This window comes from Clarias gariepinus, chromosome 7 (genome assembly GCF_024256425.1).
Source record: "Clarias gariepinus isolate MV-2021 ecotype Netherlands chromosome 7, CGAR_prim_01v2, whole genome shotgun sequence".
Lineage (NCBI taxonomy): Eukaryota > Metazoa > Chordata > Actinopteri > Siluriformes > Clariidae > Clarias > Clarias gariepinus.
Window position 1 is genome coordinate 7,381,483 of NC_071106.1, and position 13,187 is coordinate 7,394,669.

At 38.8% G+C, this 13,187-nt stretch overlaps 1 protein-coding gene across 1 annotated transcript; it reads right to left on the reverse strand.

Moving 5' to 3' along the window:
- Positions 1–5,461: 5,461 nt before the first annotated feature.
- On the reverse strand, positions 5,462–9,411 carry LOC128528231 (extracellular calcium-sensing receptor-like). The gene is made up of 6 exons (XM_053500985.1): positions 9,218–9,411; positions 8,695–8,983; positions 7,279–8,028; positions 6,965–7,192; positions 6,541–6,661; positions 5,462–6,375 (listed from the first exon to the last, which is right to left on the reverse strand). Exons 1-6 carry the CDS (start codon positions 9,409–9,411, stop codon positions 5,462–5,464), a joined length of 2,496 nt encoding a protein of 831 aa, XP_053356960.1.
- Between the last annotated feature and the right edge of the window lie 3,776 nt (positions 9,412–13,187).

Here is a 13,187-nt window from a genome sequence, read left to right on the forward strand (position 1 = left end):
CCAGCTGCCTCAGATTGAAAAGGAGGTCGAAGGGCAAACTTCCAGCACCTGATCCCGATCAGGGTTTTGTGATTTTGAGGGCACTGTTATGCTCCACAGCTTTATGTGCATCATGCTGGTATCACCACCAGGCTTTGTGGATATCACACTTGCAATGCAGGATGGCAGATTTATAGCGATGTTCCAAGCCCAAGCTCCATTCTTGTGCCAATCCCCAGCTTTGTTCCTATGCCAAGCCCTAGCTTTGTCCCCATGACAACCTCCAGTTCCCCCCCACGGCCAAGCTCCAGTTTCATCCGAGTGCCAAGATTCAGCTCTGGTCCCATGCCAAGTTCCTGTCCTGGCCCCATTTTCATGCCCAGTCTGACCATATGCCTCAGGTTACACAACCTTGGGGTCAGTGAGACAGCCAAAAGATTTTGAGGGGAATGTGCTGGACCACTATTGACACTCTGGAGAAGTGTCTTGGGGGATAATTTCCCCCTCTCTTGGTCTTTTTGTTTTACCAATGTGTGTGTATGCAATATGTGTTTCATATTATTTCTTTTTCTGTTGTTGTTCCAGCATTCATGTCATGACCGCAGTCCATATTTATAACAGTGGTGGTTATGGAGACCTGACATAGCCTGTGCTGGTGTTAGACATCAAGGGAGATGCAAGACATGTTGAAAAAGTTAAGAAAAAAATTATATAAATAAAATAATTTATGAAAAAAATCAAATTGCATCACAAAGGGTATATTGTAAGAATAAGGGAACCAAAAACCATTTCCTCTCACAACAAGACTTCTCTTATCAGTTGAAGCTCTGGGCTGAGCATAGGAATGCTGATGGGGGATTGAGAAGCCAGCACTGTGGGCTTCACCAGTAGATGGCTTAGCAGTGAGGGGATGGTGCTCTGGCAATAATGCTGTGATCGAAGACTTCAACTCCGTGAAGATGGAAAGAAAGTGCTATTACAGGACCAGTGTTTTGGGAAAGTCAGAAACACATGGATATGGGATTTATGGCAGCAGAACAGTCAATAGGTAGTGTTAAGGAGCTCTGGCACTGCACCAAGTTTTGAAGGATGGAAAGCTTTGTCCACAGATGTGTTTGCCCTTCATGGGGCCATGAACCTAACCTTTAGCTTCTCAGACTACCTCTTCTTGGTTTATAACCTCAACTTGTAATTAGCTTGCCTGTAGAGCTCTTTTCATCTTCTCCTATAGGCCTCATCAGTGGATTGCAGTGAAGCAGTAAAGTTCTTTTGTAAACCATGCTATGTCATTGTTATATTTGAACTTATTCAAATCAAATTAAAATTTTATTTTTTACATACACAGTCATACACAGTACGATATGCAGTGAAATGCTTTTACGACTGCCAGTGATCTTAAAAAAAATAAAAGTAAAAACTTATACGTAAGAAATAAATATAAATAAAAAGAGATACTAAAGAAAATAAATTTAACTAGTAAAATAAACTGTACAAATAAGGGCATAATAAAAATATTTTATGCAATATTTTATGGTTGTGCAAATATGCATAAAGAGTGACTTATTAAAGTGTCTTGTGCAAAAGTGTCAAAAGTGTCTGTCCAAAAATGAAAAGTATGTCGTGCCCAAGTGTGTATAAATGTGTCCATGATTGTCCAGTCAATGTTGGGAGTTTAAAAAGATATTAGTCCTGTGTGGTGGTGTGATTAAGAAACTGTATTGCCTGTGGGAAGAAGCTCCTCCTCGGTCTCTCTGTGTTGGCCTTCAGGGAGTGGAATCGCTTTCCTGACCGCAACAGAGAAAACAGCCCATTATTGGGATGGCTGAGGTCCTTCACGATCTTCCTGGCTTTGGTTTAGCACCGTTTGCTGTAGATCGAGTGCAGGTCAGAGAGCTCGGTGCGGATGATGTGCTCAGCAGATTGCACCACCCTCTGTAGAGCTCGCCTGTCCTGCATGGTCCTGTTTCCAAACCAGGTCATGATTTTTCCCATCAGGATGCTCTCTATGGTACAGGAGTAGAAATTCCTGAGCACCTTAGAGTGCAGTCTAAAGTCTCTCAAGCCTTTTCACCACGGTGTTGATGTGACAGGACCATAACAGGTCCTGCGTGATGTGAACACCGAGGTATCGAAAGCTGTCCACTCTCTCCACTGGGCTCATGTTGCTTTGTACTAAAGTCCACTATCAGCTCGTTTGTCTTGCTGATGTTCAGGAGGAAATTGTTTCTCTGGCACCAGTTCTCCAGATTTCCAATCTCCTCTAGGTAGGCCGACTCCGCATTGTTGGTGATCAGGCCCACCACAACAGTGTCGTCAGCAAACTTGATGATGGCGGTGGAGTTGGTAGTGGCCACGCGTCTGGTCCTGCTGCTTTCCTGGTGTTCGAGGGCGCGACCTCCCTTTGAACTGGAACTTTCTGTTTAGCCTTTGTTTGTAATTTAGCATGAGCAAGATGGCGGTGTGGTCGGATTTACCAATTGGTGGACACGATTGTGCCTTGTAGTCGTACCTTGAAGGCTCTCCTCACGTCATGCTCGGTGATGATGAGCGCGTTTCCGGTGCTGGCAGTGTCTTCCTGTCTGTAGTCGTTAGCGCCGCTAGCATTAGCATCAGCATCACTAGTATCTTTAGCTGCAGCCTCGAAGCGAGCATAGAATGTGTTCAGCTCATCTGCCAGAGTCGCGTCCGTGTTCATTGTACCGGATGTTTGTGCTTTATAATCCGTTATTGTCCTTAGTCCCTGCCACAGGCTTCTAGAGTCACTCCGTTGGAGCTGTGACTCTAGATTCCTCCCGTAGCGCTGCTTCGCCTCTTTCACCACCTTCCGGATGTTATATGACGCAGCTTTGTATGGGTCCATGTCCCCCGACACAAGTCCGGATGGTTTTATCCACCCACAGCTTCTGGTTGGGAAATAATAATGATAGTCTTTTTCTCCACAGTATCATTTGCTAGTTTCCCGATAAATCCCACAACCACTTGCGTAAACACGCTGACGTCATCAGAGCTGTTTCAGAACATGTCCCAGTCTGCGTCATCAAGTTCGTCCTGTAACGCGGCCACTGATTGGTCCATCGAGCGTGCGACCTCCCTTTGAACCGGAACTTTCTGTTTAGTCTTTGTTTGTATTTTAGCATGAGCAAGATGGCGGTGTGGTCCGATTTACCAATTGGTGGACACGATTATGCCTTGTAGCCGTACCTGACTGTCATGTAACAGTGGTCCAGTGTCCTTTCGCCCCTGGTGGGGCAGGTGATATGCTGATAAAAGTTCCGCCCGGTGCTGTGTGAGTGCCTCATGCAGCTTGCATAAGGCAGTGTCCGTGTCCGCTTGTGGTGGAATATAAATGCCACTGATTATGACCGATGTAAACTCCCGAGGTAGATAAACAGGACGACCCATGATGGACAGTAGTTCCAGACTTGGTGTGCAGGAGCGTGTAAGAGGAACAACGCTCGCGCTGTTGCACCAGCTGTTGTTCACCATTAAACACACGCCGCCTCCCCTTGACTTCCCTGAGTCCCATGTCTTGTCCATGCGGTAAACAGAGAAGAAGTCGGCCGGCTGGATGGCGTGGTTCGGCACCGCTGGGTTCAGCTATGTCTCGGTAAAGCAGAGGTGATTGCAGTCCCGAATGTCTCTCTGGAACTTTACCCTAGCCCTGAGGTCATTGAGCTTGTTCTCCAGCGACTGGATGTTGGCGAGCAGGATGCTAGGCAGAGGTGTGCGGTGTGCACGGGCCTGTTCCTGACGCCGGCTCGTTTCCCTCGGGGCCGCCGCTTTGCGTCACATCCTTTGTTCTCTCTCAGGATCTCACTCAGCCAGCTCGGATCCGGAGTTCAAAACCGTGAATTGTGAGTACATTGTATACCAATAGAAACAAGAGTGTCTATATTATTTCTAATGTACTCAATGTTGATGGGTTCGCCGATTTCAAAACGCTGAAAACTAACTTAAACAATAAAAACAAAGAAGGTGGTCGGAGCAGTCGTGGCGGCCGCCGACCTCACCGGCGCCATCTTGTAACTTCTAATCCTAGTGGAGATTCAGTTTTATAATATAATCTAATATGCTTGATCAAAATTTTCAGTTTGAATTTGAATAACCAAAAATTTCTGAGCGCCTGACTGGATTATTACTGCAGTATTAATATATTTTAGCTAGTAACAACTCTTTTAACCATAAATGATGCAGTGAGTAACTTCTTATTTCTTAATCCACTATGTTTGAAGATGTATGCAATGGTTGCGGAATAGATGTTACTGTGTCCAGTGCATTGTGGGACAGTCTTAAAGTTTCATGTTCACTAACAAAATAAAAATAAAAGATCATGAATGAATAGATCATGAATTCTTAGTAAAAGCAAAAATTACAAGCATGTTCAATATTAAAAATTAAAGCATGTCCACATGCACACTGCAACAAGAACTCAGGATTGGGACTAAACAGCTGTGTGCCTATGGAAATACCAGTTGTAAGTGAGGTTAATTGTAAAAAAGCTTCCATAGCTTTTGTCAAGCAAAAGTGTTTGTGCTGCACCTATACTGTACATGCATGAAATCTATACTCCTATAAGATTGACTGAGCAGAATTTGTTCAGGGAGTAAAATGGTTTAGAATTTATTGAAAGTGATTCTAAATCAGGAGAGCAAACATTAAGGAGTACCGTGGCATTTTTTTCATCACTCATAGTCAATATGGAAACAAATCCCCTGCCCTTTATCTTCCTAAATGTGTCTGAGCTTTTGTGGTACAGTCCCTATTGTAAAGTTGGAATCTTACTAGATGCAGTCCTGGTCTCGGTAAAAGCCATGGCAGTGGCACAGTGTTTTTTGTGAGAATACAGATTGGTGGCAAATATGCTGTATGCATACATTTGAGTAGCATTTAAGTCAAATCAGAACTTGTAATACAATTTCTTTTGAATAAAGGCATAAAACTGATTGATATTTACAAAAGACTTTAAGCACAATATGGTCCTGAGACTCTTATTTGCAGTACAACATTTCAATGGTCCCAAACATTTATATGTCCATAAATTATGATCCCTACCAAGGTGGCTAAGAGCCCGCTGCAGTCATTTCTGTGACCATTTAGCAAAGGAACACCTTTCCCTTGAAAATCAATTGACAACTTGCAGCCAACTTCTGGAAAAGCATTGAATGCTACTCGTACATATAAAACTTTTTTTTTTTTTATTGAAAAAATTAAAGAATTTAGAGATTTGGGCAAAAATATATACATTTTGGAGACCATTTCTAATGTCTTTTTAAAGGTAAAATGTAGTCCACCTGTCACTTATACAAGTTTAGTTTTTTGGGTTTATTCGTATATACACTGGGGTCCATTACATAAAGAAGGCATCAGTCTTTGCCTGTTCTTTTTTAAGAGAATTGATATATCAGAAATTTGAAATGCTAATGAGATAATGACAGTGTTACAATGACATCGTATATGTTTGCTGATTTAAGAAATTTGTTTCTTAAAGTGATTTAGATGCCATTTTAGCCATCATATTTTTCTTAGTGTTTAGTTCAGGTTTAAAAAGAATAATATAACATTTAGGGGTAAATATACAGAATAATAAAGCAAAACTGGAAGCCAAAATAGCAAATATCTCCACAGCTACAGTAAATTTTCCTGGAGAGCTGATGTAAGCCGGAATGAAGGTGATCCACACGGCACAAAATATAAGTATACTGAATGTGATGAATTTAGCTTCATTAAAATTATCTGGCAGCTTTCTAGCTAGAAAAGCCAAAACAAAGCACAAAAATGCAAGAACACCAATATAACCCAGTACAGCCCAGAAACCTATAGCTGAGCCCAATTTACATTCTAATATAATTTTTTCCTTGTAGTAATCCATATTTTTATAGGGAAAAGGAGGAGAAATTATTATCCAAAGCAGACAAATAAGGACCTGGACAAAAGTGAATGCCAGTACACTGAGTCTCTGCTGTAGAGGCCCAAACCATTTCATCACATTACTGCCTGGAAGTGTAGCCCTGAAAGCTACTAACACCACTATAGTTTTTCCCAGTATACAGGAGATACAGAGGACAAATGTGATCCCAAACGCTGTGTGGCGCAGCATACAGGACCACTGAGAGGGCCGTCCAATGAATGTTAGGGAACAGAGGAAACACAGAGTCAGAAAGAACAGAAGCAGGAAACTCAGCTCAGAGTTGTTGGCCTTAACAATAGGAGTGTCCTTTTTTATAATAAATAAAATAGCTACTAACACAGTTAATGTGGCTCCAAACAAGGAAAAAAATACAAGTATTATACCCAGGATCTCTGTAAATGAAAGAAACTCTATAACCTTTAACACACATTCATCTCTGACAGCATTAGACCAATATTCTTCTGGACACTGCTCACAGTTATTTGAATCTGCAAAATAATTACGGTTATTGTCATTAGGAAGGTTACTAAACTTTGTCCTGTGGTTTTATTTAATAATACCACTGTTGAGCAACTGTGTCTTAAATAATAAGAGCAGGATACACAATGTATGATGAACAAATTGTGTCTGAATTTCCATAATGCTGACATTACCTGTCTGGTTACTGATCTCTCCATCTGCACATGGTATACAGTCATAACAGCAGACAGGCCGCCCTTTCTGCGCAGCTTTCCTGGTTCCTGGAGGACAGCTCTCACTGCACACAGACCTTGGCTTCTAATAACAATATACTTTATTATGACTACAATCTTTAAATTAAAAGTTTCTGTCTAACAATAACTTGCCAGTGTTAAGGAATAATTATTTTTAAATAATAATATCCAAGGAGTTTTATGGCTTTTTACTTTTTATTATGAAATACTACAGTGATGTAAAATGTACATTCATGTACATTCAATGGAAAATTTGCAAAAATATATGTAATAGGTCATAAAATTACCTGAATTAACAAAAATGTATTTATTGCATTTTATGATATTTGTAAAAACACTTGAAATTGGCGAACAAAGTATGTACCTCACTTTTCTCTCCAGCCCACACTATATTTTCAGTATTTAGGACAAATTGTTGTCCATTTGGTAGAGAGGCATCATAAAAGCCCACAATCTTAAGCTGCACTTCTCCATTGACCCCTCGCTGCCAGTTCACCACATCATACTTTGGAGCTGTTGCACCTGTGCTGTCAAACCAAATGTTTTCTCCTACTTTGCTGGTAAAGTTGACCTTTTTTAAAGAGTCAACAACCTTTAAATGAAAAAAAAAAAAATTATTCAATTACAACAATAGTGATGAATATTGTTTATTTGCTTCTTCTTTTTAGGTTATAGTACCCGCCATGGTTGTATTGTTTTGTTTTTGTCACAGCTCTGGTTTTCTGTGCATTTCAACAGACTGTGTAGAGAATGTGCCACAGCATAAACTGCATTGTAGACATTATTTGCATATCTCAGTTCTGGTATGTCCGCACTGTAGTTTTTAAATTGAATCATCTCCTCATATTTGCTGCAGTTGTCAGTTTCAGGAACATTTCCTTCTGTATGCAAACAAGGGTGTGCTGTTTGCCAAAATCCATTGAGAGCATAATCAGGAAAATTACTGAGTTTCAATTTCCCCACATCAAAACCAATGGCTCCAGCCAGTACACTGTAACTTGCTGGTGTTGCTAGATAGGCAGCAGAAATCCACACAGCGCCAATCATCTGGTAGCCAGTAAGATTATTTAGAATAAGTTGTTCTATTAGAATGTTCATATCAAAGTAGGTGAAAAATACAATTATTACTTTGGCTGTGCCTTTCTTTATAATGTCAACCACTTTACTCATTTTGGCAGGATATGTCCGGTCAAATTTCTCAGAGTACTCAACACATATTCCCTCCTCTTTAGCTGCTTTCAGAAAAATAGCTATTCCATTGTTGCCATAGTCATTATCACTGTACACAGCTCCAACCCAAGACCAGCCAAAATGCTTGACCAAATAAGCCAGTGCTCTACCCTGGTAGTAATCACTTGCTATGGTCCTGAAGAAAGAGGGATACTCTTTTCTGTTGCTCAAACATTCACATGTGGCAGCAAAACTTATCTGATGAAGAAAGGACAGATTGATATAAAGCATGTTACTGTGAATCCTGTGAAAGCTCTTTATCTTAAAAACTACAGATGAAAATTATACTCTGTCAATACAATGATTTTATACACTGTAAAAATAAATAAAAAATTAATAATAATTAATAAAATAATTAATAAATAATTCCAGAGTCTACAAATAGAAATGCTAGTGATTATAACATTATTTCTGTAAGCTCTATTGCTTTATCCTGGTCAGGTTTGTGGTGGATACAAAGTCACGAAAAAACACTGAGCAAACCATGTTTATCAACTTTTTTATTCCTAGGGACAATTTAATGTTGCCAGTCTCTCTATCTGCAATATGTTTGAAAACCAGAGAACCCAGAAGGCATGCATGAAAAAATTCAGAGAACATGCAAAATTTGCACAGTCAGTAACCTGAATTTAACCCAGAACAATGGGAGACTGGACCACTATGCCACCGATAACATGAATAACATAAATTAGTCAGAAATAAATAGATCACTAGGATGCATATTTTATGGAATAAAATACTTATAGGAATTATATAATTGTTAGAATGTTGTAAGATAATAATCTTATGATAACCTTATGACTGTTTTGCAACTACTAAATAATATATATTTTTTAAATAATGATTAAAATCATTGATCCTTACCACTGGGATCTTAAAAGGTCCTGTAGTTCGTGTGAGTGCGATTGTAGGCGTGGATTCTGACTCTCCTATGATAGCTTGTACTACTTCTTGGCCAAAGCAAGAATTATCCGCTGTAATGTCCATACCATTTATCAAAGCCATTGTTGCCTTCATGGATAACAAGCCTGAGAGACAATTGTCATAAATCCTGTAACCAATAGATGTGTTTGGGAGCAAGGTGTTGCTTCTATTGATCTCATCAATTGCAAAAGTCATAGTTTGAACACGGCGGATTTCTCTGAGGTCTATTCTACAAATATGCATACACATTTCATAAATTTGCACATTATACTTAATAGAAAATCAACAGACAACTATCAGTAATAATGCAGAAACTATGACAATGTAGAAAATTTGAAATTCAGCACTGCGGAATTCACTTGAGGTCAACAATAATGCAAGAGAGAGATATGGGTTTTTGTTATGCAAAAAATTATAAATTTCCCCAAATGACCACAGAGTCAAAGTTTCTATTGCTACAAACCTAATGCAGGTTAAAGGTTGAGGTTTTTCAGTATATGACAGTGACTGCAGCTCTGTACCACGGTGTATTGAGAAGATAGCTCCTATTATCACATCTCCATCTTTTGACAACAAAGTACTTTCTGGGGATTCCAGAATATGGCAGTTTTCTGCCTTTGCCTGGCTAAAAGTAAGAAGTATTGCAAGAAACTGCATAACAAGGTGTGTCCAATTCTTTTGCCGCATCACTCTTTAAGCCATATAGTCTTCATGTACTTATAGACATGTTCTGGGTATGGCCATTAAGTTTGGACAAATCAGAGAGGTGGTGAGCTTTATGATGTCATCAAGGGACAGGATGTCTCTGCAAATCTGGCTAAATTTATTCGATAAAGACCACTTTAATTACTTACAACTGCTTTTTTTTGCATTCTTCCATCTAGCTTTACATATGCTGTCTAATAGTATGGCCAGTCTGTTTGCATCATAGTATTACCTGCCTATATTCCCTGATCAGTGGGTGAATAAATTTTGCTCCTAGGTCTCTTGTCCAAAGTGTCTATTAAATATATACTGTATGTGTCTGCAAATGGCTGCAAAGCATTTATAGACTTGCCTTTGTCTGCTTTAAAGTATGTTTTTAATCTATGTTGTAACCTATTCTTTCATTCTAAATGTAATTCTGGTCATAACATTGTACTTTATTCTTTCCATTGTACACAAATGCTACTCCCTGGTATTCCTTTACTATTCTGCACAATATAAAACCATGAAAAGGCACAGAAAGGTCTTTTTACATTCTGCCAGTAACACCTGCATTTTACACAAAGAACTGTCTAAAGTTCTTTTAGTGTGAACTTTATCAGCTGCAGGTGGTTGACATAAATAAAAAAATTATATATATAATGTTTTTTTTTTTTTTTGTTAATGTCATTGACGTACAGTATGCTGAGTTGGCATCACATTTTTCTGCTGCTTGGGTTTTAAAGGTTAAGAATTGCACATAATTCTGACATATTTACATTCGGCATATGATAAAAGCTCAGTCTGAGCTCTATGTAAATAGGTACAAAATGATTAGCTAGTAAATTTTTAAACATTAAAATTTGCACAAAAACAAGGAGAGCTCTGACTCACTGCAGGTTTTCTGAAAGCCCTCAGACCCCAGAAGGCTAATAGAATTGCTTAACCAAAAAAACATGTTTACAACTAAAACACATTATGGCAATTTGCTAAATGGCTGGATTTTATTCCAATTTTTTTTTTTTTTTTTTTAAGTTGAACTACATTAGTCACTTCATGTCCTGTGAGGTCAAACAGTGATCCATTCATAGATGATAATACCGGGAGATTGCTGATACAAATCCGTGCATGAGCAGTAGCTGTTTAATGCAGAAGCATGGCATGGTAAATATATTATTTAATAATACCAAGCCACAATATGAATGAGATGAAATAATGATCTGAGATAACTTTAGATAAAATATGACTATACACTCTCCTAAAGGATTATTAGGAACACCATACTAATACGGTGTTTGACCTGTTTTCGCCTTCAGAACTGTCTTAATTCTACGTGGCATTGATTTGACAAGGTGCTAAAAGCATTCTGTAGAAATGTTGGCCCATATTGATGGGATAGCATCTTGCAGTTGATGGAGATTTGTTGGATGCACATCCAGGGCACGAAGCTCCCGTTCCACCACATCCCATAGATGCTCTATTGGGTTGAGATCTGGTGACTGTGGGGGCCATTTTAGTACAGTGAACTCATTGTCATGTTCAAGAAACCAAGCCATCAGAGGATGGGTAGATGGTGGTCATAAAGGGATGCTCAATTGGCACTAAGGGGCCTAAAGTGTGCCAAAAAAACATCCCCCACACCATTACACCACCACCACCAGCCTGCACAGTGGTAACAAGGCATGATGGATCCATGTTCTCATTCTGTTTATGCCAAATTCTGGCTCTACCATTTGAATGTCTCAAAAGAAATCGAGACTCATCAGACCAGGCAACATTTTTTCAGTCTTTAACTGTCCAATTTTTGGTAAGCTCGTGCAAATTGTAGCCTCTCGGTGGGGTCTTCTGCTGTTGTAGCCCATCCGCCTCAAGGTTGTGCGTGTTGTGGCTTCACAAATGCTTTGCTGCATACCTCGGTTGTAACGAGTGGTTATTTCAATCAAAGTTGCTCTTCTATCAGCTTGAATCAGTCGGCCCATTCTCCTCTGACGTCTCGCACCAACAAGGCATTTTTGCCCACAGAACTGCCGCATACTGGATGTTTTTCCTTTTTCACACCATTCTTTGTAAACCCTAGAAATGGTTGTGCGTGAAAATCCCAGTAACTGAGCAGATTGTGAAATACTCAGACCGGCCCGTCTGGCACCAACAACCATGCCACGCTCAAAATTGCTTAAATCACCTTTCTTTCCCATTCTGACATTCAGTTTGGAGTTCAGGAGATTGTCTTGACCAGGACCACACCCCTAAATGCATTGAAGCAACTGCCATGTGATTGGTTGATTAGATAATTGAATTAATGAGAAATTGAACAGGTGTTCCTAATAATCCTTTAGGTGAGTATATATTCTATATTTAACTAAAATTTTAGTGTTAGATCAAGAATGTGACCAGCTTTATTTGTGGGTCCTACTACACATTGATTAATCCCTCAATCTAAAATAGACTGCGTCTTCCAGGTTTCCTAAAATTAGTAATAAAATCTCCAATAATTGATGCTCTGTCTAAAGAAACAAAAAGGTTTAAGAGAAATTGTGCAAATTCCAATTAAATTTGGAATATGGCCTAGGGTATCTGTAAATAATAATTAACGGAATTTACGGGGTAGACTTATTTGTTTCTATAACTGTACATATGTCGTGCTACTAAATAGACATTCAAATGTATTAAATATATTTTTGTGTGATTGTTAGATTTTCATAATAAATGTCTGTGATGCTTCTTCATCTAACAGTAAGACATGGCTGATGTGTATAACTATACATAATTATATACAAGAGCACTACCTTCGTTAAATGCTACATACTTATTCGGTTTAATCCATATTACTCCTGTATTACTTAAAGTACTCCTGATCAATAATATTTATATCACCAATAAGAAATTTTGATGTAAGAGATCTAATATTTAACATATCTCCATATCACTGGTCCTGGCTCATCTCTCAGTATGGTCTGATCTACCATACTTATCTCTCAGTATTGTCATCATCTCTCAGGGATCGAGGACGGCATTTATTAAGACTTTTTTCTGTTCTGGCACCTAGTTGGTAAAACGAACTTCCTCTAGATGTCCGTAGAGCAAAGACTCTGACTATCTTTAAACGACGACTCAAGACATATTTGTTTCTGCACTACTTTGACTACCCCCCACAAAAAAAAAAACCTCTTCCCAGTTGTGTTTGACTTATGGCACTTAGTTATTAACCTAGTTAACCCAGTGTAAGTATGTATCCAATGATGTAAACTTTAAAGCACTTTTTGTAAGTCGCTCTGGATAAGAGCGTCTGCCAAATGCCTAAATGTAAATGTCTATGTTTATGTTGATTAGCCACCTTTGGCACTATTATACATGTTCTGGATTAAAATCACCATAAGGGGGTAATTTGCATGACATTTAAGACCACAAGCTTTTGCAGACCGCATGAGCTTGTGGTCTTAAATGTCAATTTAGAATTAATTTGGAAGATGTGACATTTTTTTAATGGATCTAATATCACAAATTGTTAGTGCCAGTGGGATGATTATTTTACATTTATCATAAACATGCTTGTTGCAAAATGCAAAAATGTCTGTATGGGTTTATTTGGTAAAACACAATTCAGATTTTCATGATATGTTTAATAAATTCATGTGCATGCCAATATTATCTTTACTATACAATGTAATTTTATTCAATATTATTTAATTGATTACATTTGACAGTATGTGTCCAAGTTTAACATTTGTCAGCAACTTTTTTTTTTTTTT